Below are 23,504 nucleotides of genomic sequence, written 5' to 3'. Positions count from 1 at the left end.
TGTTTGACCTATAACACAACCAAAATATAAAGAATTCTGCCTCCTGAACATAATCCGGTTTCTGCAGAAATGTGATTCCTCCAAAGATAAAAATAAAAGAAGCTATCCTAATAATTCTATAGTGATTTTATTAAGTTAAATTTTTAAAAGGAAGCAGATAAAAATCCAAGTGAGCAACAACACATTCAAATTGTAACAAAAATTTTAATTTTTGTATGATCTTGTATGCTGGAGTCTTTCCTCAGCTGTTCATTTATTTAGCTTCAATGATTTCTGAACTAATCTCCTTGCAACTTTTTAGAATAAAGTATCTGATTGTAACAGGAAAGTGACTGATCTCACACATAACTGATAATTCTGGACTGAGTAATGGAGTAACTGATGTAATGGAGTAATTCTCTCTGGGATGTGTTTCAAATTCCTGCTTTTGAGGACATGTGACATAACTCTTGGGGTCTGACACTGAGTCTGGGGCAGGGGTCTATAAATGTAAAGACCCCACAGGCCAAATTCAGCCCACTGTCTTTTTGTATGTCCTGCAAGTTAAGAATAGTTTTTACGTCTTTAAATGGAAAAAAAAATCAAAAGAAGAATATTTTGTGAGATGTGAAAATTACATGAAATTCAAATTCCATTGTCTATAGATAAAGTTCTATTGGAACACAGCCATATTCATTTGTTTACATATTTATTATCTGATCATTTCTTATGCTACAATAGCAGAGTTGGGTAGCTGTGACATTGGCCAACAAAGCCTAAAATATTTACTACCTGGCCTTTTACAAAAAAAGTTTCCTGACCTCTGGTCTAGTGTGAACTAGACTAACAAGGAGCTCAAGAGCTTAAGAGCTTAATCAACTAATTTTTTTTTTTTTTGCGGTACATGGGCCTCTCACTGCCGCGGCCTCTCCCGCTGCGGAGCACAGGCTCCACGCGCAGGCCCAGCGGCCATGGCTCACAGGCCCAGCCGCTCTGCGGCATGTGGGATCCTCCCGGACCGGGGCATGAACCCGTGTCCCCTGCATCGGCAGGCGGATTCTCAACCACTGCGTCACCAGGGAAGCCCCTTAATCAACTAATTTTTAAAAGCAATGCTAGCAATTTAAGAATGCAATTAAGAATTCTATGAAAGTTGATGAAAATTGGGAAACTATATTTCAAGCTGTTTGTGAGATATTTAGTAAAATGTATACTTCTATGAAAGTCCTAAAGTGTTCAACTAAAGAACATCAAATGAGTAAGGATTTGTGCCACAAAATAATGTAATGTGTTAATGTTGAATCTGAGGGGGAAATGGAACTATTTCTAGGCCTTCCAAATTCCTGGTATTTTCTAAGACAGCAGAGCTACTGTACATGCTATTTAGAGAAAGATGTATAAATTTGTACCTTTAAACGTTCATAATTGTTGTCAAGAACCACTTGTTTAATCATTTGCAAGAATTATAGAAATTGTATACAGTAAAGTAAAACTTGGTCTTTGTTACACAGTCTTCAAGTACAGAACAAAAATGTTGCACCTATCCCTCTCCTCTTTCCTTCTTCTCACCTTTTAAAATTTATCCTACCCGTTTTTTGCCCTTAAGCATCTGTCTTAGAAGAATATCATTTGCATTTTGATGAACCACATCAATGTATAAAGCCTATAAACAGATTATGTTTTTCCCTCTAACTCCATTACAATGTTTAAAAGAGAGCCAAGCATGAGAGTTCAATAAATGATTTTGAAAACAACATGCTCTGAAGTTGATCCTCTGTTGTATGTTATCAACAACTACTGTAAATATTCCAAGTCTGAATTTTATATGTAGAGGCAATGCTTTACAACATCTACTACTCATGGCTGCCTATAGATGTGAGAAAAGGAAACTCTGGTGTGAAAAAAGGAAAAAAAAACCCCAAAACTTAAGTTATTCAGGTTTAAGAAATCCAAGGTGTTCCCCAACTTCACCGTTTCCAGAAGGAATTCAGCATAGATAAAGTGATGTGATTTTTAAGGATAAAATGATATTACAACAAAAATATTTACAATGCTTACATCAGCAATCTCAAACAAAATGAACAATCACACTGATCCTAGGTGACAAAAGCTGTCACCAGTAGGAATTATCAGCTCATTTACAAAGCAAAAGACTGCTGTTCTTTCAAATATATAATTTCAAAACTAAACCCAAATATGGTTAGAATAAAATGATAGTAAACACAGTTATAAAACACAGATTTCTAATGTATTTTTAGAAAAAGAAAAGCAACATCTGCCAAGTCCGTCAAAAGCCTAAGCAGGATTTTGACAACTCTTCCAGTGGACCAAGTTTCTTTAGACGCAGAAGTCCTATGTTAAAGTCTCCAAGATGTGGCTGTGAAATATTAACAATTAATTACTTAATGAACAAATCCTTAATGAGTGCCTTCTAAGTACCCAGATACTACTATAGGCCCAAAGGATACAGCAAAGAACAAGATAAACAAATCTCTGCTCATATGGTGCTTACATATTAGTGTGGGGAGACTGTAATAATTTAATAAGGAAAATAATAGTTGGTGATAAGTGCTCTGATGAGAAATACTGCAACATGATAATGTAAGTAGATAGCTACTCTACACTTGCTGAACAGGAACTTAGGTGTGTTTGAACTTAGGTCTTAATGTCAAGAAAAGGCCAACCATTCAAAATTCAGAAGGACAGCCCAGAAAGGAAAAGGAACAGCTATTGCAAAGGGCTAAGACAGAATGAGCTTGGCCTGTTGAGGCACCCAATGAAGGCTGGTGTGGCTGGGACAGCATAAACTAGAGGGGAGTCAGTAAGTTCCAGCAGATACCAACCATGGTAAGCAATCTAGGTTTTATTCTGTGTGTTGGAGGGAAGCCAGTGACAGGTTTAAGCAGAAATGTGATCTGATTGATCAATTTGTCTGCTGACTGAAGCACAGAGGGACAAGATGGAAGTTGGGAGCCCTGTTAGAAGTTTACCGCAGAGGTGTAGGCAAGAGGATGGCAGCATGTACTCTGATGGCGTAAACCAAAAAAAACCAAACAAGCAAAAATAAAAAAGGAAAAAAGATTCAGGATATATTTTGGAGGCAGAGACAAAACTTGATAGATCAGATGTAAAGGGTGAAGGAACTAAATAAATGAATAAATCAGAACATGCCTAGGCCTTTGTGAAATTGGGCAGTTGGTGATTTAATTTACTGAGATAGGGAAGTCTGGAGAAAAAGCAGATTTGGGGAAAAATTCAGGAGTTGGGCCTCATTTACATTTGACATTCTCATCAAATAAGTATAGACATCAAGAAGACAGCCAGGTATGTGAGCCTTGAGCTCTAGAACCAAGTATGAGCTCCTGGGAAGAGATTGTTCTCAAAGTCCAATGGTACAACCTGCTTATTTGTATCTCAGAGTAATCAGCGTTCTTTAGAAGAGTACACTTTGGGAGACTAAGAGTTAATAGACAATTTGATAACAATGATGTATCTAAACAAAAGGTTTATAAAGTATGAGCCTCTTTAAACTGATAAAGGATTATTATTTTAGAGATGAGATGCTTATCATTGATAATTAGAATAATTAACTTTGAGAAATTTAAGTACACAGACTGGTTTCTGACTGCCTGTCTATGAATCTCAGCCTCTCTACTTACCAACTGAATAACACTGGGCAAATCACTAAACCACTTGGTGCCTCAATTTCCTCATCTAAAAAATGGAGATAACTGTACCTACATCATGGTATACTTATAAAGATTAAATGAACCAGTACATGTAAAGCAATCAAAAAAGTATCTGGCACAGAGTGACCACTTAACAAATGCAAATTCGTATTGTTAACCTGCAATTTCCGGGCACTGCACACAGAAGTGTCTTCACACTTCAGTCTTCTAGTTAGATTCTTGGTAAGAGATGGCATCAAAGATTCAGAATAAGCTAGGGGAGCATATGAAAAACCCTCCTCAAAAGAAGTGGAGGCAAAGAGTTTTGCAGATTGCTAAAAACATCCTCTTTAAAAGTAAGCTATAGGGACTTCCCTGGTGGCACAGCGTTTAAGAATCCATCTGCCAATGCAGGGGACACGGGAAGATCCCACATGCCGCGGAGCAACTAAGCCCATGCGCCACAACTACTGAGCCTGTGCTCTAGAGCCCGCAAGCCACAACTACTGAAGCCCACGCGCCTGGAGCCCGTGCTCCACAGCAAGAGAAGCCACCACAATGAGAAGCCTGCGCACAGCAATGAAGAGTAGCCCCTACTCACCGCAACTAGAGAAAGCCCATGTGCAGCAACGAAGACCCAACGCAGCCAAAAATTTATATATAAAATAGTAAGCTATATATGTGCCGGTAATTCCTAAATTCGTTATCTCCAGCTCCAACCCTGGAGCTCCAGACTCTGTACCCAGCTGCCTACTGAACACTTGACTTGGTAATTTAATAGGCATATTATTGGAATAAAAAGGGAAAACAATCGGTGTTCTCTTTAGTAAGTGAATGACCAACTGACCACTTCCAACAACAGAAACTCTCGGCTCTGCTCCATAAGTCACGAAAACCATGACGTGAATAAACATTCAGCTTCACACTGAGAAAGTGCCCAGTTTGGTCAACTACATGAAATCTCAGGCATTGCACCTGGTGCATTAGCACTAATGTTTTGCAATTATGATTCTACTGCATGTATTGTTTACTACCATACATGCAGTATTATATATTATTATCAAATAATTTCTTATTATCAAATAATTTCTTAAGGTAGGCAGGGAATAAGGAAATAAGTGAAATGAAGTGAAACAAAATATTAGATATCATTAGATGATTCCTAGGCTCTGTTGCCTGAGGCATACTGTGCTGTATACACCTCAGCAGAGGAAATTCTCAGTTGTCTTACTCTGGGCCATGACTCCAATCACCACCAATGATGACACCAACAGGGTGACCAGACATCTCAAGTGGACTGCCCCAGCAAAATTCTAAGAGCATGGCCTTCCGCTCTCAAAAGTGTCTAGACTGGATGAGAAATTATATATCTACCTGTGTATACTATCACCAAAAGTCCTGTAAAATGCATTCACTAATTCAGTTAATATCTACCAAACACCAACTAAGTGCCAGGTACCATGTTGGACTCCAGTACAATGCAGGATTCTAATACAGGCATACCTCGGAGATACTTAGGTTCGGTTCCAGACACAATAAAGTGAGTATCACGATAAAGCAAGTCATGAATTTTTTGGTTTCCCAGTGCATATAAAAGTTATGTTTTACTATACTGTACTCTATTAATTGTGCAATAGCATTACATATAAAAAGAGTATATACCTTACTTAAAAAATAATTTATTGCTAAAAAATGCTAACCAATGCAGAGTCACGACAAACCTTTCCTTGTTTAAAAAAAAATGCAGTATCTGTGAAACACAATAAAGTGAAGTGCAATAAAATAAGGAATGTCTGTAGAAAAACGACAGGTTTTGAAAATCCATAAGATATATGCAAAAAGGGTCATATGTAGATCGAGAGCTTTAGTAAGGGTCTCTGAGTTACATACCTCATCTAAGACGTCATGAAAACCGCAAAAACATAGTTCAATTCCTTGACAATAGATAGAGAGCTGGATAAATATCATACACAGTGTGTGTCGGTGTTTGGGCATCTGTGTGCTTGTACAGTTTACTCTTAGAAAACGTGCACAAGAATTCATAACCACAGATGTTAAGCCTTTGTTGTAGATAGATATAGACTGCTGAATAAATGACTAAATGCTCCATCACCTCGCCACCATAAGCACTAACTGGAAACAGGTAATAAGGAAAGATGTTTACTTTTATAGGCAAGTAGCGTAACACACGACAGGAGTAAAGGCATTACTACAACTATCTTTCCTTTCTCTGACTTAAGGCACTATTTCTCCTCTGACTTTCAAAACAATATATAATTCACATATTTTAGGCTGATCTTTCTCTATTAACATAGGTAGGATCAGAAAACCTAAATTGGTGCAGCTGTGATTTCTTCTGAATTAGAAACATTATTCAGATTATTTAAACAAATCACTGGTAAATAATCAATCAAGCAGATCTCAAGGAAGCTTATACACTCACCTATCTTCAAAGCAGTTAACAAAGCAAAGGCCATTGACAAATTTAATGTTAGCAATTTTCAAACCTCAATCTTACAGCTAGAAGGAACCTAAGAAGTGGGGTGATCCTAGGGACTCCAACATATCTTGACGGGAATCCTGGCAACTTAGATGAAAGAGGCTGTAGCACTTTATAGTTCTAACTAGATTCAACGTTTAAAACTCTTGGTTGGTAAAACCCTTAAAAAGATGATCTCTAAGGATCCCTCACTTCACAGACTATGACACTGAGGACCAGAGAAGCCACACAGTAATAGTGGGAAAAGTGTGACTTTGAAAGTCAGGTGCTCTTGACTAACCTCTTCCCAGATCTCTCCCTTGCTGTGTGGTCCTAAGAACAATTAACTTTTCTGCTTCTCATTTAAATATGAAGGTAATGCTTACCTTTTAGGCATGTTATGAAGATTAAATTAAAACGCTTACCCTTTAAGAATGTTATGAAGATTAAATGAATTCATATTTATGAAAACATCTGGCACATAGTAGATACTCAATACATGTTAATTTCTTTGTTTCCAAAGGGTGACTAACTTGAGAGACACATAGCTGGTGAGGGCAAGAAACAGGACTAGAACCAAGAATTAAGATCCCCTTCACCACTCCAAAAAATTCTGACTGTTTCTTAATTGGCGTTTATCCTTGAATCATACCATAAAATACAGTTTTTAACACCTCAGTTATGGGGGGCAAGGGCTATTAAAGGAAACGTGAAATACCACAGCCTGCAAAAAAAGGTATTTGTGCCTTCAAGCACAAGCATACATTTGCTAAAAACAAAGCCTCAAAAGAGTCAGAAGTTTAATCAATGAAGTATTATACTGGCAACCTTTTGAAAAATGCCATCTGCTCTGTTTGTATCTGAAGCCTGCCCTTCTGGAAACAATGCTGTATTACAGCATTGAAACAATGTTCGTTGTTTTCAGTGGCTATTTCTCAACTCACATTTCAATATTAACAATTGCAGCAAATATGTATCAACTGTCAATCATGTGCAGGGTCCTGTGGACTCTACAGACATGAATCAGGCTTTGGTTTTACCATAAAAAAAATCTTAGAATCTAGTAAAGAAGAGAGGCAGACTCTGAAGAATGATTTTAAAAAAACAATTGTATATTAAGCCATGAGACTTGAAAAGTTCAAGGCCAGCCTGTGGTGAGGAGTTATTTAACACTATCTACTCAAGGATAAAATATTCACTGCATTGGCAGTAGGTACACGTAGCATAATAAACATTGTCTGAACTGTGTTAACTGAATTCTACTCTCGTTTCTGACACCAACTAGCTATGTGAACTTGTCATGTTATTTGATATCTTTAGGTTTCATGTTCCTCATCTGTCAAATGGGTGAATCCAAGCGGATCTCCAAGTCTCCTTCAGGCTCTAAAAGTCCAAACGATATGATGATGATATGATGCTGCTGCTGCTAACGATAGCAAGAAAAACTAAAGCTTTTATTTACTGCTCACATATTATGTACCAAGCACTGTGCTAAAGTGCATCATTTGTATTATCTTCACGACAATCTTATGAAATTGGCATTATTACGCTTCTTTTACAGATGAGGGAAAGGAGGCTAAACAGTATTAAAAGGCTGGAGTCGCGATGTGAACAGAAGCAGTCTGAACCTAACCCAGGAGTTAACCCTTAACCGCTAAGCCCAAACTCCCTGTCTCCGCGAAAACTGTCTTATCTGTTAAGAAATAAGGACAAACAAAAAACAGCTTGGAAAAGGGTCCTTCCTGACTAGAGGGCAGGTATGAGTTACTGTCACACTTGTCTGTTTCACGTGTTAGTATATCTCTTGCTTCACTTGCTCGGCGACGCTCGCGTGCACCCCACGGCGGTGTGCACTACCGCGGGGCAGAGAGCGGCGACCGCCAGAGGCAGCGCCGGCCCGGGCTGAGGCGCACGGAAGGCTGTGGGGTGGGGGAGGACCCGCAGGAGCGCGGGCAGAGTCGGTACCTGGGCTGCTGGCTGCTCCTGCCGGCTGGGTCTTCCACCACTCGTCTCCAAGATCGTCTGCCATCTCCACGCGGGACTCGACGTGTCTCGACCACCAGGGAGGAGCGGGCGCTGGCCGTGACTCGCGCTGCTTCAGAGCAGGGATGCCGGCGTCGCAGCACGCTCAGCCTCTCCTCAGACACTGTCGCCTCCGCCCCGCGGCGATGACGTCATAACCTCCGCCTCGCCTCCCCGGCAGCTGCGTCTGACTGTTCGCAGTTTCTACATCAGTGCGGATGGGCAGGATCAGTCTGGAGACTTCAAGTAAACCCCCACAAAAGCCGAAAGAAAGGAAGACAAGTAAGCAGAAAGAGTGTATCATTTTTTTAAGTGCTACGTTTAAAACATTTTGTTTATGTTTTATTTTTGCCGAATAGATATTGTCGAAAGTGGGAGACCAAATGCTAAGACAGTTTTCCTCTGTTCAGTTTCAAAGGCCTTGAGTCGCGGGAGAAGACCAGAGCACGTGGGTGTGTTTTCGTCTGTGTGTTAGTGTTTGGGCGTCGGTATGTTTTTACAGTTTGCTCTATAAAAAAACGTGCACAAGTCATGACCATGAATTTGGGACCTTTCTTGTAGATGAGGGTACTGCTCTTTTTATACGATATGAGGAAAGTAAATGTTGACTGGTCCAGAAGTGCTTGCCAACGGACAGACCCGAGAAGTACGGAGAGTTTATAGTCGACTTCCCCGCACTCTCTTCGACTGCGCCCCCCCCCCCACACACACACCTGGTTTTGTGAAACAAGGGAAGAAGAAGGGAGCCCGGTGCTGCCCAAGTATAGGTAAGCGACCTACGGTGCTTGTCTCACTCCCTCAAGTGGCAGAGGTGGGCAGGAAAAACCCGCTGGGCGCCTAGGGCTGGGGCCAGCTGTAAACTAAGTGTGTGGACGATACTTTTCAGGAGAGTCATGAGGTGAAAATCATACGAAAATGCATTAAATACACGTGATGTGCCTGTCACTGTAATTGGAATACTGGTTTAAAGATGAGTAAGATACGATCCCGCCTTCCAGATTTCACCAACTCAAGTAGAGGGAGCTACAACTTGTAAGGATGAAGGTCTAAACTAATGATACATTCTCAGAAACAACCGGGACTCTTAATCTGATGAGGATAAGATTAGCCAAATGTGAAAATTATCCAAAACCCACCCAACTAATAGGTGGCTTATAAATGCATTACTGATAAGACTTTATCAGTATGTCCTATACGCTCTAAAAGGGAAGATATTGGCTATATAAATATGCCAAATGTAAAATAATCTGTGATCATTGAAAGTAATGTGTCTTTCATGAGGAAATGTAGATGGCAGAAATTATGGTGGTTGACTGAAAAGTTAGATAAGAAATACCAATGAGGAGGAGGAAGTGCCATGACCAATAAGCATATGAAAAGATGTTCTGTCTCATTATTAATCCGAGAAATACAAAAAAGACTACAATGAGATACTGTTTTTCATTCAGTAAATTGACAAAATTAAGAAGTCTGGCCGTACCAAATTCTGGAGAATATGTGTGTCATTAGGAACTCTTAAACATTATTGCTGTGAGTGTAAATTGGTATAACCACTTAGAAAACCAATATGGCAAAATCTTGTAAAGGTCAACATACACACCTTATGATCCAGCAATTTCCACTCCTAACTATATACATTTGGGAAACTCTTGCGTATGTGTACCAGGAAATTATAAAAGAATATTCACAGCAGCACTGTTAATAATAGCAAAAATTTGGAAACAACCCAAATGTTTTATATAGGAAAATGGATAACTAAATTACAATATAACCGCACAATTAAGCAGAGTAAATGAATGAACATACATAATAACATGGATATACTTTGGAAATATAATGGTTAATTTTAAAAAGCCAAGCAAAAAATAAAACTAAAAAATAAAAAAGCCAAGTCTCAGATACCATTTTGTAAAGTTCAGATACAAAGAAAACTAAAAAAAATTCAGGCAAAAAAATTCATATGTGATTTTAAGGTAAGAGACTGGTAAGCACGAAATTCAGGATGGGGGAATTCCCTGGTGGTCCAGTGATTAGGTCTCCATGCTCTCCCTGCGGAGGGCCCAGGTTCAACCCTGGTCGGGGAACTAGAGTCTCACAAGCCTCACAGTGTGGTGAGGCAAAAAAAAAAAAAAAAAAAGGATATGGATTGGTGGGGGAGGGGAGTGGTCAGGGAGATGAGATTAGGAAGAACAAAGGTAAATGTAAATTATTGGCAAAGTTCTAATTCAGATAGAGTGGATGTGCATTTAAGTATTATGCTTTATAACTTATAGGTATGTTACATATATTTTTGTGGTATCAAATAACACATTATTTGTATAATTTAAAATATAAGAGAAAAGATCCACTTACACAAAAGAGAAATTTTCATTAAAGTTAAGTGCTATTCATTAAGAATTCCAAATAATGACCCTTTATCTCAAATGACATTCAAAGCTGCCAGACAGTCTTACTACTTTCCCATGTGAGTTCACTTTCCCACTGTCCTGATCTTATCCCAGGATCAGTCTTCCTAGCCGGTCACAAGTCCCCAGTTGTCACCTATGTTTCTGACCTACCAGCTATAAATCAGAGGTTCTCATGGACTCCCTCCTTGGGTTCAGTCATTTACTAGAATAGTTTATAGAACTCAGAGAACTACTTATATTTACCAGTTTATTATATAAAGAATACAGATGAACAGCAAGATGAAGAGATGCATAGAGTAAGGTACAGAAGGGTCCCAATCACAGGAACTTCTGTTTCCGTGGAGTTGGAGTGTAGCATTCCTGGCACATGGATCTGTTCACCAGCCTGGAAGCTCTCTGAACCCTATACTTTTGGAATTTTTATGGAGGCTTCAATATATAGGCATGATTCATCATTATCTGTCTCCAGCCCCTCTGCCCTTCTTGGAGGATGGGGAGTGAGCTGAAAGTTCCAAGCTTTTAATCATGGCTTGGTGTTTCTGGTGACCAGCCCCTGTCCAGAAGCCCACCAAGTGACACCTTATTAGAAAAAAAGACTCCTACCACTCAGGAAATTCCAAGGAATTTAGGAGTTCTGCATCAGGAGCCAGGGGGCAGAGACAATGCCCTTTTAATCATACTGTCGTCTTCTTCCATTATGACTTTGAAGCAATACTATTGATGCCCTGCTCCATTTTCCCTTGGCCCATATCTGAGCTTCTTTGTAGCTGTGGTAGACTATTTCCATCATGCTGACAACTTCCCTCCCTGAGCACCCCTACCGTCTGCTTCTCTGGCACCATGGGAGCTTGCTCAGCCCAAGAATCAATGCAGTTAATGCTCCCAAGGGCAACCCTCAACCAAAAGGGAACAGGTGTTAGTAGATAATGCTCCAGATTCTATGTCCTTTGGTGGCACAATTCTGAAATCTGTTTCACACAGTTTTTTAAAGGGTCCCCAGATGGACACTTTATTGCCTTTTCTGTTTTTCATGTCTCCTTTCCCCAGTCTCTCACTTGTGCTTCCTGAGATCACCTCCCAAATAATATACCTGCACCCAAGTCCTAGTCTCAAGGTCTGCTTTAGAAGCAACCTAAATTAAGAGTTGGTACTGGAAATACCCTAGAAAGCAGACCCTCAAGATAAAACTTGGAAATCAATTTACTCACTGATCAGATGGTAACAAGGACATAATTGGTAGTGATAAGAAGAATGGTAAAAACTTCTGGTCTACTGTAACATCACAATAACTAAAACACAGTCACTCACCTGTGGTAGATTAGAATAATGTACAGGTGGAAGGGGAAATGCTGGCTTGTGCAATAGCTTTAACACTTGAAAGATATGGGGCAGTTGTAATTTTAAAGATTGTGGAGTTGGCTGGTTATTATCAATTCCAAATATGCTGAGAAAACCAGAAGTCCTTCCTAGCAGTGCTTAAAAGAGGCCCTTCTGCAACCAGAGACCATACTGTGCTATAAATTCAGGTCAAAATTTGATCAAAAGGGTAGCAGAGCTACAAAGAGATTGACTGCACAGACCGATATGTTACCTATGGTCAAGTCAAGTCCTCAAAGGGAAGGAGAGACTGAGACTGAGATGGAGACATTTGGGTAGATGTCCTTGAGGTTCCTGAAATTCCAGATTCTTGAGCCTTCTGGGCTGGCAGAACTGGCCCTTTCTCCCTTGCTGGAGGAAAATAGCCTCTTATTACCTGGAGACCATTCAAGGCCTCACTGTAGTCAGTTGCCTCACAAGATGATATTTGAGCCCTCATCTCCTCTCATTGCTTCTTCACCAATAACTAGAGTTAGTTCTCAGCATAGACAGAGTGGAAAGTACAGCCCCTATTATAGGAGAAAATTATTTATTTACAAGGAAGACTATAGGTATATATATATATATATATATCTGTATGTGTGTGTATGTGTGTGTGTATATATGTATATATGATATATTCAGCAGGAACCACGAATTTCTTAAGGTAATGGATCTTGAGAGTATTGGACCAGCAGTGTGTGAAGCTGGGTAGGAGAGAGGTTATTGATATGGAGACACTCCCCAGTGGCCAGTGATTTAATGTCCTGTGAAGTCCTAACATCCTGTGGGGATGGCATCTTAAAACTTAGACACAATGGTAACCTATAGTAAATGAGATGGAAACATAGGGACTGCCTTGGCAGATTATTAAGGAAAGGGTCGGGAGACTCAGCGGTGGACTTTAGAATGGATTTATTATGTGAGACCAGAGAACCTACCAGCTGACTCTCTTCCCTGGGAGGGCCCAGAGGACAATTCTTTCACCATAAGTTTTCAGTAGTGTGTGGGCACTGACTTAGTTGAGAGACTCAATGGTGACTGTCCTGTGTAGGCCAGAGGTGACAGTAGGAGATGCCCGAGTGTCCGTGAATATGATAGAATTCCAGAATAGTGAAAGCAGTTGGCAGCACTGAACCATCAGAAGCAAAGTGAATTTAATCAGTGGTCAGGGATCCTTGAAATGTAGGGGATCTGTGGTGTTCTACAGACCATGAGTTCCTAGGGGCAAGATAGAAAGCTAATGAGGGTATTGATTGACTTATATAGCAACAACAACAAAATCAAGAGCTGGTAAGCAGAAGGCAGATTTTTAACTGCCAAAATGGAAAAGCATGATCTTTGGACATGTTTCCAGATATGAGCCAATTCTCAAACTCAAGAATCCGTTGATTAAAGGGAATCTGGATCCCCCTGAGGACGTTCTCTGCAACACAACCAGTATATACAATATGTACTCATACCTTTTCCAAAGGAAACTATGGCCATTTTTCAGAGTAATTGTCCACTGTAGAAATGGGAAATACCTAGCTCTTTCAAGGGCTGTTGGATACAGGGTAACTACATTGACACAGGGAATCCAAACGGCCACCATAACCCCCGTTACAGTGGGGCATACAGGGGCCAGGTGACAGAGTCCTGGCCTAAATCTGTTTCATGGTGGCTTCAATGGGTTCATCAACTTATGGTCATACCTCCAGTTGCTGGGTGCGTAATTGAGATGGATGTACTTAGCAGCTGGTAGGACCATCACATTGATCCTCTGACCAATAAAGTAAGAACCATTAAGGTAGGAAGGGTCATGTGGAAGCCCCTGAAAGTGCCTTCCCTTTCCCCAGTCCTTTCAAAGATAGTAAATTAGAAGCACTATCTCATTCTAGTGAAGTTGCAGAGATTAACGCCAACCTAAAAGACTTAAAGGCTGCAAGGGGTTTGGTTTACTAGTATGGTCCTCCAAAGCCGGATGGACCATGGCAAATGATGGTGGACTGCTGTAAATTTAATCACATGGTATCTTTAAGCATAGAGGATGTACCAGGTGTTATATCTTTGGTTGAACCAATCAACACAGCCTCTAGCACTTGCTTTGGCAAATGTGTTGTATTTGATTCCTATCAGGAAAAAATATCAAAAGCAGTTTGCCTTCACTTGGGAAAAATTGAGTTCATATTCACTCAAAGTTGTGAATATTTTCCTATGAACACTCTCAAGGCTCTTTAACTGTCCTGATATTTGTCATAATATTGTTCATAAGGACTATGATTATTTGAACTCTTCCTCAAAACATCACTTTAAACCATTTTATTGGTGATATAGTATTAATTGGATCTGGGGAGCAGGAAATGGCCAGTACTGTGGATGCCCTAGGAAAATACATACGTGCCAAAGTGTGAGAGATAAATCATAAATATTCAGGGCCCTGCAACATTGATCATGTTTTTAGAAGTCTGGATATATGAGGCATGCCTGGTATCCCCTTCAAGGGAAAGGAAAAGTTATTGCATCTTTCATCTCCTACCACCTACTACCTATGCAAGAAATAGAGAACAGTATTTGGTGCACCTGTTTAGATTTTACAGCTAGCCTATGCCACACTTAGAAATACTGCTCTAAGTCACTTATCAGTTGAGTCAAAAGGCTGCCAGTTTTGAGTAGGGTCAAAAGAAGAGAAGCCTTGGCAGTTGGTCCAGGCTGTGACACAAGCTGCTCTTCCCCTTAGTTCATAATGACGTGGCAGATTCCAAGGTGCTAGATGAGGGTTGATGATGTTGTATGGAGTCTGGCAGGACCTGAAAGGGGAATCACAGCACAAACTCATAAGGTTTTGTTTATTTATTTATTTTGCTTTTTGAAATGGCTGTTTAGTAAACCCAGGGCAAAGGGTGTGGTGATGAGATTGCTTCTTGAAAAGTGTCAGGCCAGAAATTGTACTTTGAGAATAATTCACAAATTTCCTTTGACCCAAGTCTTTTCGTTGCTTATTATTGTTCACCATGACCTTCAGAAATTCCTAGGGTTTTAGAGTAAGGCCATACCTTCAGTAGCCGAACCATTCAAAAAGCAGCTACTGGCATGATACTAAGTTCTAGCAGAAACTGAGCATTTGACAATGGAGCATCAAATGATTATATTATCAGAGCTGCCCTTTTAGACCTGGGTTTTGTAAGGTTGGGTGCCCACAGCAGCAACCCACTGAAAAATAGAAATGATATATATGGGATCACATCTAAGCAGGTCCAGAAGTCATAAGTAATTTACATGAACAGGAGGTAAAGATCTCTGTGTCTTGTATTCCTCACTCACACCTATGGCTTCATGACGTGTTCCCTGTGACCAGCTGATGATGTTAGAGGAAATATTCATGACTGGTTCAGGCTTGATATGTTAGTAGAGCTGAAAATGGACTGCTACTGCACTACAGTCCCACTCGGGGGGGGGGGCCCTAGAGGACAGTGTGAGGAGAATCCTTCTAGTGGGCAGAGCTTCAAGATGTACATTTAATTATCTCCTTCGAATGGAGAGAAATAGTCTGAGCTAAGGATAAATACAGAGTCTTGAGCAATAGTGAATTGTGTGGTTGAGTGGGTCAAGGGCCTGGAAGATATAATATTTAGAGTTCAATAGCAAAGAGATCTGGGAAGAAGCATTTGCAGGGAACTAGGGAGTGAGCAAAAGTGTGTGGATCTTCGTGTCCCACGTCCAGGTCCCCTAGTGAGTATGCACTATGGATGAGACCCTGAATATCCAGGTAGACATATCGCAGGTTGTGTTTTTCAGAGATGGCCACAAATGTCTCCCATCCCACATACTCTTCTTACAATGTGACCTTGACACTCCTTCTGTTGTGTGGTGGGGTCTGCTTCCCTCTCTGTGAATCTGGGCAAGCATTTGTCACCTCCGCTGATAGAATATGGTAGGGAGGATATTCTGTGACCTCTGAGGCGCAATCTTAAAAATTCTATGCATTTCCACCTTGCTCCCTTGGGATGCTCACTTGGAATCCAGGTGTGATACAATGAGAAAGCCCAAGGTAGGCCACACAGAGGAACCACGTGAAAAGGACATATGTAGGTATACTGGCCCACAGCTCAGCTGAGGTCCCTGCTGACAGCCAACATCAACAGGCAGACCCATAAATGAAGATGCTTCCAGATGATTACAGGCCCCAGGTGTTGATTCCCCTCCAGTTGTAGCCCTAGACGTCGTGGAGCAGAGACAAACCATCCACGCTCTATCCTCAGAAGTGAATTCCTGACCCACTTTTCTCATGTAAGAAAAAAACCTGCTTGTGAAGCTGTTGTTTCTCCTCTGGCCACAAGAGGGAGAACTTGTTCTTTGGGAACCTGCAAGTTTTAGAAGCCATGCTTACTTCCTGTCTCCTATGGGCCGCGAGGTACCCTGCCTAGAGTTGCAGTGAATTTTCCATCTTTCTTCTCACAGGGCTTGGTGAGGTCAGGTGGCTAAAGTAAAACTTACTTTAAAAAAAAGTTCAGGGCTTCCCTGGTGGCGCAGTGGTTGAGAATCCGCCTGCTGACGCAGGGGACGCGGGTTCGTGCCCTGGTCCAGGAAGATCCCACATGCCGCGGAGCGGCTGGGTCCGTGAGCCATGGCCGCTGAGCCTGTGCTCCGCAACGGGAGAGGCCACAGCAGTGAGAGGCCCGCATACCACAAAAAAAAAAAAAAAAAAAAAGTTCAAATCTTGAATACGTACGAGCTCTAAAGATCATTTAGAAGAAGAAACACCTGATCTTTAACTTCACCTTTGGAACCAGAAAATTGATATGGCGATTGCATGTTTAGCCTTGAAGAAGAAAGGAAACTCATTCTAGTTTGTCCTTTGGAGTCACTAGGTGAAGGTGGACTGTCTGCCTCAAGCAGCTGGGTCTTAAGCTCCCTAGAAGGTCATATCCACTGAAGTAGAGGAGGTGCAGTAGGTGGCAGCCCCACAGTGGTCTGCAGAACTTCCCTGGGAGAGGCTGGGACTTGCAGTTTCTGGACCACTGCTGTGGTACGGCTTAGACTCCTTAACCATTTGGTGAACACTGGTGAACGTGGAGGTAAGGGTGGCTGCCGGAGGTCATTTTCAGTTACGTCCTACATCATGGGTTGGTCCTGTTAACAGATATTTTCCCTCTAGTTTTTTTATTTTTAGATTATTTTTATAAATTACAGTAAAATACACAATACATAAAGTTTACCATCTTAGCCATTTGTAAGTGTACTGTTCAGTGGCATTAAGTACATTCGCATTACTTTGCAACCATCACCACCATCCATGTCCAGAACTCTTTTCATCTTGCAAATCAAACCCTATACCCATTGAGCAATAATTCCTCATCGCTTCCTCCCCCTGCGCCCAGCACCTGGAAATCACCCTTCTGTTTTCTGTCTTCTATGAATTTGACTTCTCTAGGTGTCTCATATAAGTGGAATCATACAATATTTGTCCTTTTGTTATTGGCTTATTTCTCTTAGCATAATGCCCTCCAGGATCATCCATGTTGTAGCATGTAGCATAATTTCCTTCTTTTTTGAAGGCTGAATAATATTCCATTGTATGTATATACCACATTTTGTTTATCCATTCATCCATCAAAGGACATTTGGGTTGCTTCCACCTTTTAGATATCGTGAATAATGTTGCTATGAACAGGAATGTACAAATAACTGTTTGCATCCCTGCTTTCAGTTCTTTTGGGTATATACTCAGAACTGGAAATGTTGGGTCACACAGTAATTTTATTTTTCATTTTTCGAGGAGCCTCCATACTGTTTTCCATAGCTGCTGCCCAATTTTACTTTCCCACCAGCAGTGCACAAGGCTTCCAATTTCTCCATATCCTCGCCAACACTTGTTATGTTTTGTATTGTACTGTTCTGTGTTGTTTCATAGTAGCCATCCTAATAGGTGTGAGGTGGTACCTTCAGTTTTTAAAGCCAACTGCCTGCATATCTCCTAAGGGGTAAGGATGTCACCATGACATCTGTCAGTATATAGTCTTTTGATAGCTGGCTGTTTCCTTGTCTCTGGTAAGGACAGTAACTAAGAAATAACTGAGGTCATCTCTCTCTCTTTTGAGGCAAGCTACTATTCTAAACCTTCACTGACAGTTGTTTGCTCCTCAGGCAGCCGAGAACTTTTATCTCCTGCCTTTAGGCAGTATGGTGTAATAGCTCAGAGCATGGACTATGGAGCCAGATGTGTGGGTTAAAATCTTGGCATTGTCATTATTAGATCTTGGACAAGTTACTTTGCCACAGCTGTAATATGGAGCTAATAATAAGAGTCATGATAAGGAGTAACTAAGTTAATACATAAAAACAGTTAAAGCATTTTGGTACATGGTTGTCACTCAGTAAATAGTAGCGGTTGTTGCCCCTCCATAACACACTCTACAACTTCACCCACCCTCCCAAATGCAGAAGATAGTTACTATTATCACCTACTGTTTTACAGGTGCAAAAGCTGAAGTTTAGAGACGTTAAATAATTGATTCAAGATATCACAGCTGTTAAATAGAGGAGCTGAGATTGGCTCTCTGAGCCTGGCCTCAGAGCCCTCTCCTAACATGTTCTATATTGATGACTCTGGTTTGGCAGAACAAATGACAAGGACAGCATTGGCCTTGGTGAGGAAAGGCAGCTCTTACTAGTAGGCAGTTGGAATCTGGGAAGCATTCCATCAGCTTTCCCCATTGTGTCTGTCACCCACAAATGAAGAGCAGATGTGAATGTTGCTGCCAGCCACTCACTTGTTAGATGAGAACTGACTTGGCCATGCTCATTATAAAATTAATTTTTAGGTCTTGGTGGTTTTAACAAAGCATGTGAATTGTAGGTCTCCACAGGAATCATAAACTTTAATTTAGAAGTGCTTTTGAATCTAATAAAAATCTATTTTTACTTGCATTAAGATAGCAAAGGAAAAAAACCTCTAGAAAGGTTCTGGATGCCTCAAAGGAAAATTCAGTTAGATGGTTCTGTGTTTCAGTAACACACATGAGAAACTTCTGAATAATTTGTTAAAATGGGATGATGTGCCCCACTTTTTAAATTGAAAGTCCAATGCACTTATCTCCAGGAATTAGCAAAAAATATTTTTCTAATAATAAAAATCATTAACATCTATTTGACATCATAAAGAATAACATATTTGAGCATGAAGTTGATCCTGATACAAATATTGGTTTTGAAAATGAAAGCATCAGAAATTCTGTGTAACTCTTTGCTAGAAGAAAGATAACCCTAAGGCTACTCCATAGATATTTTTCTTTTCATGATATGGAATGAGCATGATATTTTCATTTTAGAGTCACAAGGACCATTAAGGAGAAAAACTTTTTTGAAATATAGGAAAACATGATTGATTTACACTTTTTATTGGCTCTGCGTATTTGGAGTTCACTGTAATTCCATGTGGATTGGGATGCCATTTCCCTTTGCTATATCTGTGATGAAAGAATCTGTTAAATAAATTCCTGGAGCAAGTAAGGGAGGAGATTTTAAAGCACTCTAATCATTTTTGTCTGCAAATGATGCCACTGATTTTGAGTGCCTTTCCTCTCCTTATTACAATAGGCCACCAGGTCTCTCTCCAGGCTCATGGCTTTACCCTCATCTGCCTAGCAAATGCGCGTCTGGTGCACAGGCAGATCCCACAAGTCTATGTGTAAACCAAGCGTCTCTTCTTTCCCTGCCTGGAGCAGGCTCCACTGGAGGACTGCCTGTTTCTATCAGTGGCACCGTCCCTGTTTTCCAAGCGTATCAGTGAGGAAACCACCTTCGAGTCAAGCTTCCTTCTCCCTCATAAGGCTATCCTGGGATTGTCTCCAGGGTCAGTTCTGTCTTTCAACTGTCTCTTCAGTTTTCAGTTCTTCATTCCGTTTCCTAGCCCTTGAGATAGCTCCATTGTTATGCAGTCCTTAAACCCTAACACCTGACCTGACATGTGACTCTCACTCTTTAGACTTGGTTAGGCTCCCTGAACCATCATCCCATCACCCCATTCCTGGATTAAAGCTGTTCTGATCTCCTCACTGGTTTTGCTACTTGTATCATACATTCTCCATAGAATCATCAAAGTAACTTTTCTAAAATACTTATGTTCATACCATTTTCCTGCTTAAGGACCTACAATATCTTCTTATTGCATATTAGATAAAATATAAATGTATCTTCCCTATATGTAAAGCCCTACATCACTTGATCCTTCTTTGGTTATTAAATGTTTCCTTTACTAGTTTTTGAGTAGTTCTTCTGAACCAGTCATGTCATTTCCCTTATCTCTGCCCACCCCACTCCACCCCCGCCGCCCCTTCTGACTCTCTCTCTCTCTCTTATACACACACACACACACACACACACACACACACAGCCCTATGCTGCATTCATCCAAATTCTGTCAAATTAAAGATGATTTTTTTAAAAGTCATCTTCTCCAAAAAACTACCTGAGATTAGCTTTTATCCCACAGTAGACTTCTAAATAATCTTGGGACATATAATCTTCTGTATAATCTTGGAATCCCAGAGCTGGATTCAGTCACACCTCACATCGAGTTTAGCACTAGCTCCCACAGCAACCCTGCGAGATTCATTCTTCCCTCCACCCTGGAGCTGGACCAGCGCTCTGTGATGAGCTGTGGATGCAAAGATGAAACAGGTGCCTGCTCTCAAGAGGCTTACACTCTATCAATAGGGGAGACAGACAAACAGTTCAGTTATAAAGCAGGAAAAGTAAAGGGACAGAAGATTGTACAAGGCAGGGTAGTGACTAAATCTGAGCAGTAGGGAAGGAGAGGTGATGCTTGTGCTGTGTCCTGAGGGGTGAGGAGGGATTATCGAGCAGATAGGTCAGAGAAGGCATTCCCAGGAAGGGAGCAGCATGGAAAGGCCTTTCTCTTTCTGAACTTTGCTAGCACGTATGCATCCAGTTGGCTTCATACCACCCTTGTTTGTATATCACCTGGAAGTCAACTTGTTTAACAAACATCTTGATGTCCTCTAAACAAAAGATACTTTTTAAAAGAATGGTCATGTTTTCTATTGCTTATGTGCCGCTCACATTGCCTAGTAATATCAGGTGCAAAGTAGGGGCTACTTTTTGTTTTGTTTTAATGTAAAGGGATACTATAGACCTATTGTAATGATGGATTTGCCCTGCTTGTCCGGCATTCTAAATTCCAACCATTTATTCCTCCTTGCCTCTGTCACTTGTATCTATCCTTCCATTTACTTTTGTGACCAACACTGTGTGCACATGAGATGACTGGCCCATGTTATGGAAGAGCCTTTGGCTGTGGAATGAAATAGAACTAGTTGGGCTATGTGGGAATGGAAGCTATGGCCTTGAATTTCCAGATTGATGCGTTTAAACAAGTGAGTTAACCAGCCACAGACTGGTGCTACATAGTTGCTTGTTGAATGATTTGAGTAATCCCTTTATGGTAGTCTAGACATGATAAGCTGTGATCATTCTGAACTTGATAAGTCATCACAAAAGAATTCTTTCCTTATCAGTGATGCTTATTAAGACCTTTAGGTTCTTGAAACAGGTCTGTTTCTGCTCTGAAGCTCCACTCATCACTATCTCCCCTCAAAAATTTTGGCTCTGGTGTGGCAAACTGTAACAGAATTGAGTACATGAAGATTAGTTTTTTTGTGGGAGAAAAGAGATTTGTGGCAGTTTATCCTTTTAGGTTGGATGTGACAGATGCAGCAGCTAATTGTTCCCTAATATCTGTTCTCCTTTCTTCTGTATTAATAGAACCTCTGATTTTTAGCTGGACATGTGCTTGCCTGCAGTAAATATTCCATTTCCCACACTCCCTTGCAGCTGGTTGTGCCAGTGTGACTAAATTCAGAGCATGGTATGTGGGAGGGTGATCTAAGCAACCACTAGGTTGAGTTCTTTAAGAAGGAAGCATGCTCTCCCCTTCCTGATTTTTCTTCCTTCCCACTGACTGGAATATGCCTGTGGTGGTTAGCTCTCCTGGACCCTGGAGATGCAGGCCACGCCCTCTCGGTGGAAGAGCAACAAGATAGAAGGAACCTGGAGCCCTGACTGGGGCTGCCACATGAGCCCCAGCCTGCTTATGCTTGCAGCTGTTATGTCAAAGAGAAAGAATTGTCCCCGTTAAGCTAGGATTATGTTAGGTCTCTGTGTCAGCAGCTAATTAACACGTTGGGGGATAAACAGTTACGAAGTTCAAACAGTGTCAGCTGAGTGATATGAACAAGATGAGAAACATACTTTTAAAGGTATTTAATAAGACTTTTTTTCAAATCAGTACAAAAATTTAAATACAAAAATGATTTGCTATTGACATGTCTCAAATCTATCATGGAAACTCAAAGTTACCAGTATTCTGTAAAATATTTGAGAACAGTCACCCACTACAGACATTCTTTTCCCCTGTGGGATGTCATCCTGCATTAAAACTCTGTATTTAAATAACAATATTGTCAGTTTGGTCCATTTCACATGGAAAAGTTCTAGTTAATTTTGAATTAAATAGGGATTGTAGCACTATCCCTAGACTTTAGAACATGTGGTTGTTTCATCTGCTTTTACACTAAATGTGTTAACATGATGTGCAACATTCAAAAGGGAAACAAAGATACATAGATAATTATTTAAAACTCTTTTTAAATTAAATGGAGTAATTCATTTAGCTCTGAGATTAGCACCATTGTAGAATATACAGTATCTGGCATAGATTTTTCTCCTCCCCTGTCTAAAAGTTAGAAGCATATGCCTGATAATACACACATGCGCGCATGCACGCGCACACACACGCACACACACATGCAACTGAGTAACAACCAATAAATAAGTTGGAAGGTATTTGAAAAGTGAAATTTGGTTTTGACTAAAGAGCTACTTTCTCTCTTGGTGGAAATAAAAAGCCCATACATGTACAGATAAATACAGTTTTATAAATCAGCTGATCTGACTTGCCTCCAAGCCATTTCAATGCAGCTTTTCAGCAGACAGAGCCCAGTGGATCCATGTGGCTGTCATAGCCATCGGCCCAAAACCAGCATCCTCAAGACCAACCCAAAGGATATTTGGCCACATAAATGCTGTCTGCTTTGAAAATGAAGGTTGGGTGGGATATGTTTTTGATGGGAAAAGTTTGTCATATAATTAGCCGTGAGTAAGAAACCACGTGGTAATGAACTCATTTCTCTTTTTAAGAAATTGAGAAGAAATGGTGCTTGTATACCATATAGGGAAAAGACAGATATTAGGCTGAGGAGAATATTCTTGATGGTTAAAATGATTCAGATTTGACATAGACACGATTCCATGTGTGTTTATACCGTATTTATTTGTGTATCTTCCCATCTGTACCTATCCCCTCATTTCAACACTCTTAACTTTGAGGAGTAGATACAAGACTCCACCACCATAGCCCCACATTATTCCCCCCAGTGGCTTATAGTGTCAGCAGCAGACTCATAGCCAACTTGAAATGCTTTGTCTGTGTTTCCAGACCAGATTTGAATGTGCAAAGCAATTAGTATGTACCTAAATGAAAACCTGGAAAAAAATTTACTTTTCTCTTTAAATTTATATTGACTCCTGTAC

General features: G+C 40.5%; 2 protein-coding genes across 2 annotated transcripts in view; one reads left to right on the top strand and one right to left on the bottom strand.

Moving 5' to 3' along the window:
* Positions 1-7,777, top strand: part of LOC309962508 (filamin A-interacting protein 1-like) — a gene marked incomplete at both ends in the record, with an annotated part of 129,575 nt that extends 121,798 nt beyond the window's left edge. Inside the window, one exon of the mRNA XM_082840388.1 lies at positions 7,688-7,777. Within this exon, the coding sequence (XP_082696514.1) occupies positions 7,688-7,777 (90 nt within the window). The remainder of the gene's footprint in view (positions 1-7,687) is intronic.
* The window catches only part of CMSS1 (cms1 ribosomal small subunit homolog), a 390,251-nt gene extending 381,989 nt beyond the window's left edge, over positions 1-8,262 (bottom strand). Inside the window, exon 1 of the mRNA XM_082840442.1 lies at positions 8,092-8,262. Coding sequence (XP_082696568.1) covers positions 8,092-8,155 — 64 coding nt within the window. The 5' untranslated portion in view covers positions 8,156-8,262. The remainder of the gene's footprint in view (positions 1-8,091) is intronic.
* Between the last annotated feature and the right edge of the window lie 15,242 nt (positions 8,263-23,504).

The sequence above is a fragment of the Leucopleurus acutus genome, assembly GCF_964270905.1.
Source record: "Leucopleurus acutus genome assembly, chromosome: 5".
NCBI lineage: Eukaryota > Metazoa > Chordata > Mammalia > Artiodactyla > Delphinidae > Leucopleurus > Leucopleurus acutus.
The sequence above is the reverse complement of the archived record's forward strand: the minus strand, read 5'-3'. Positions and strand labels throughout refer to the sequence as shown.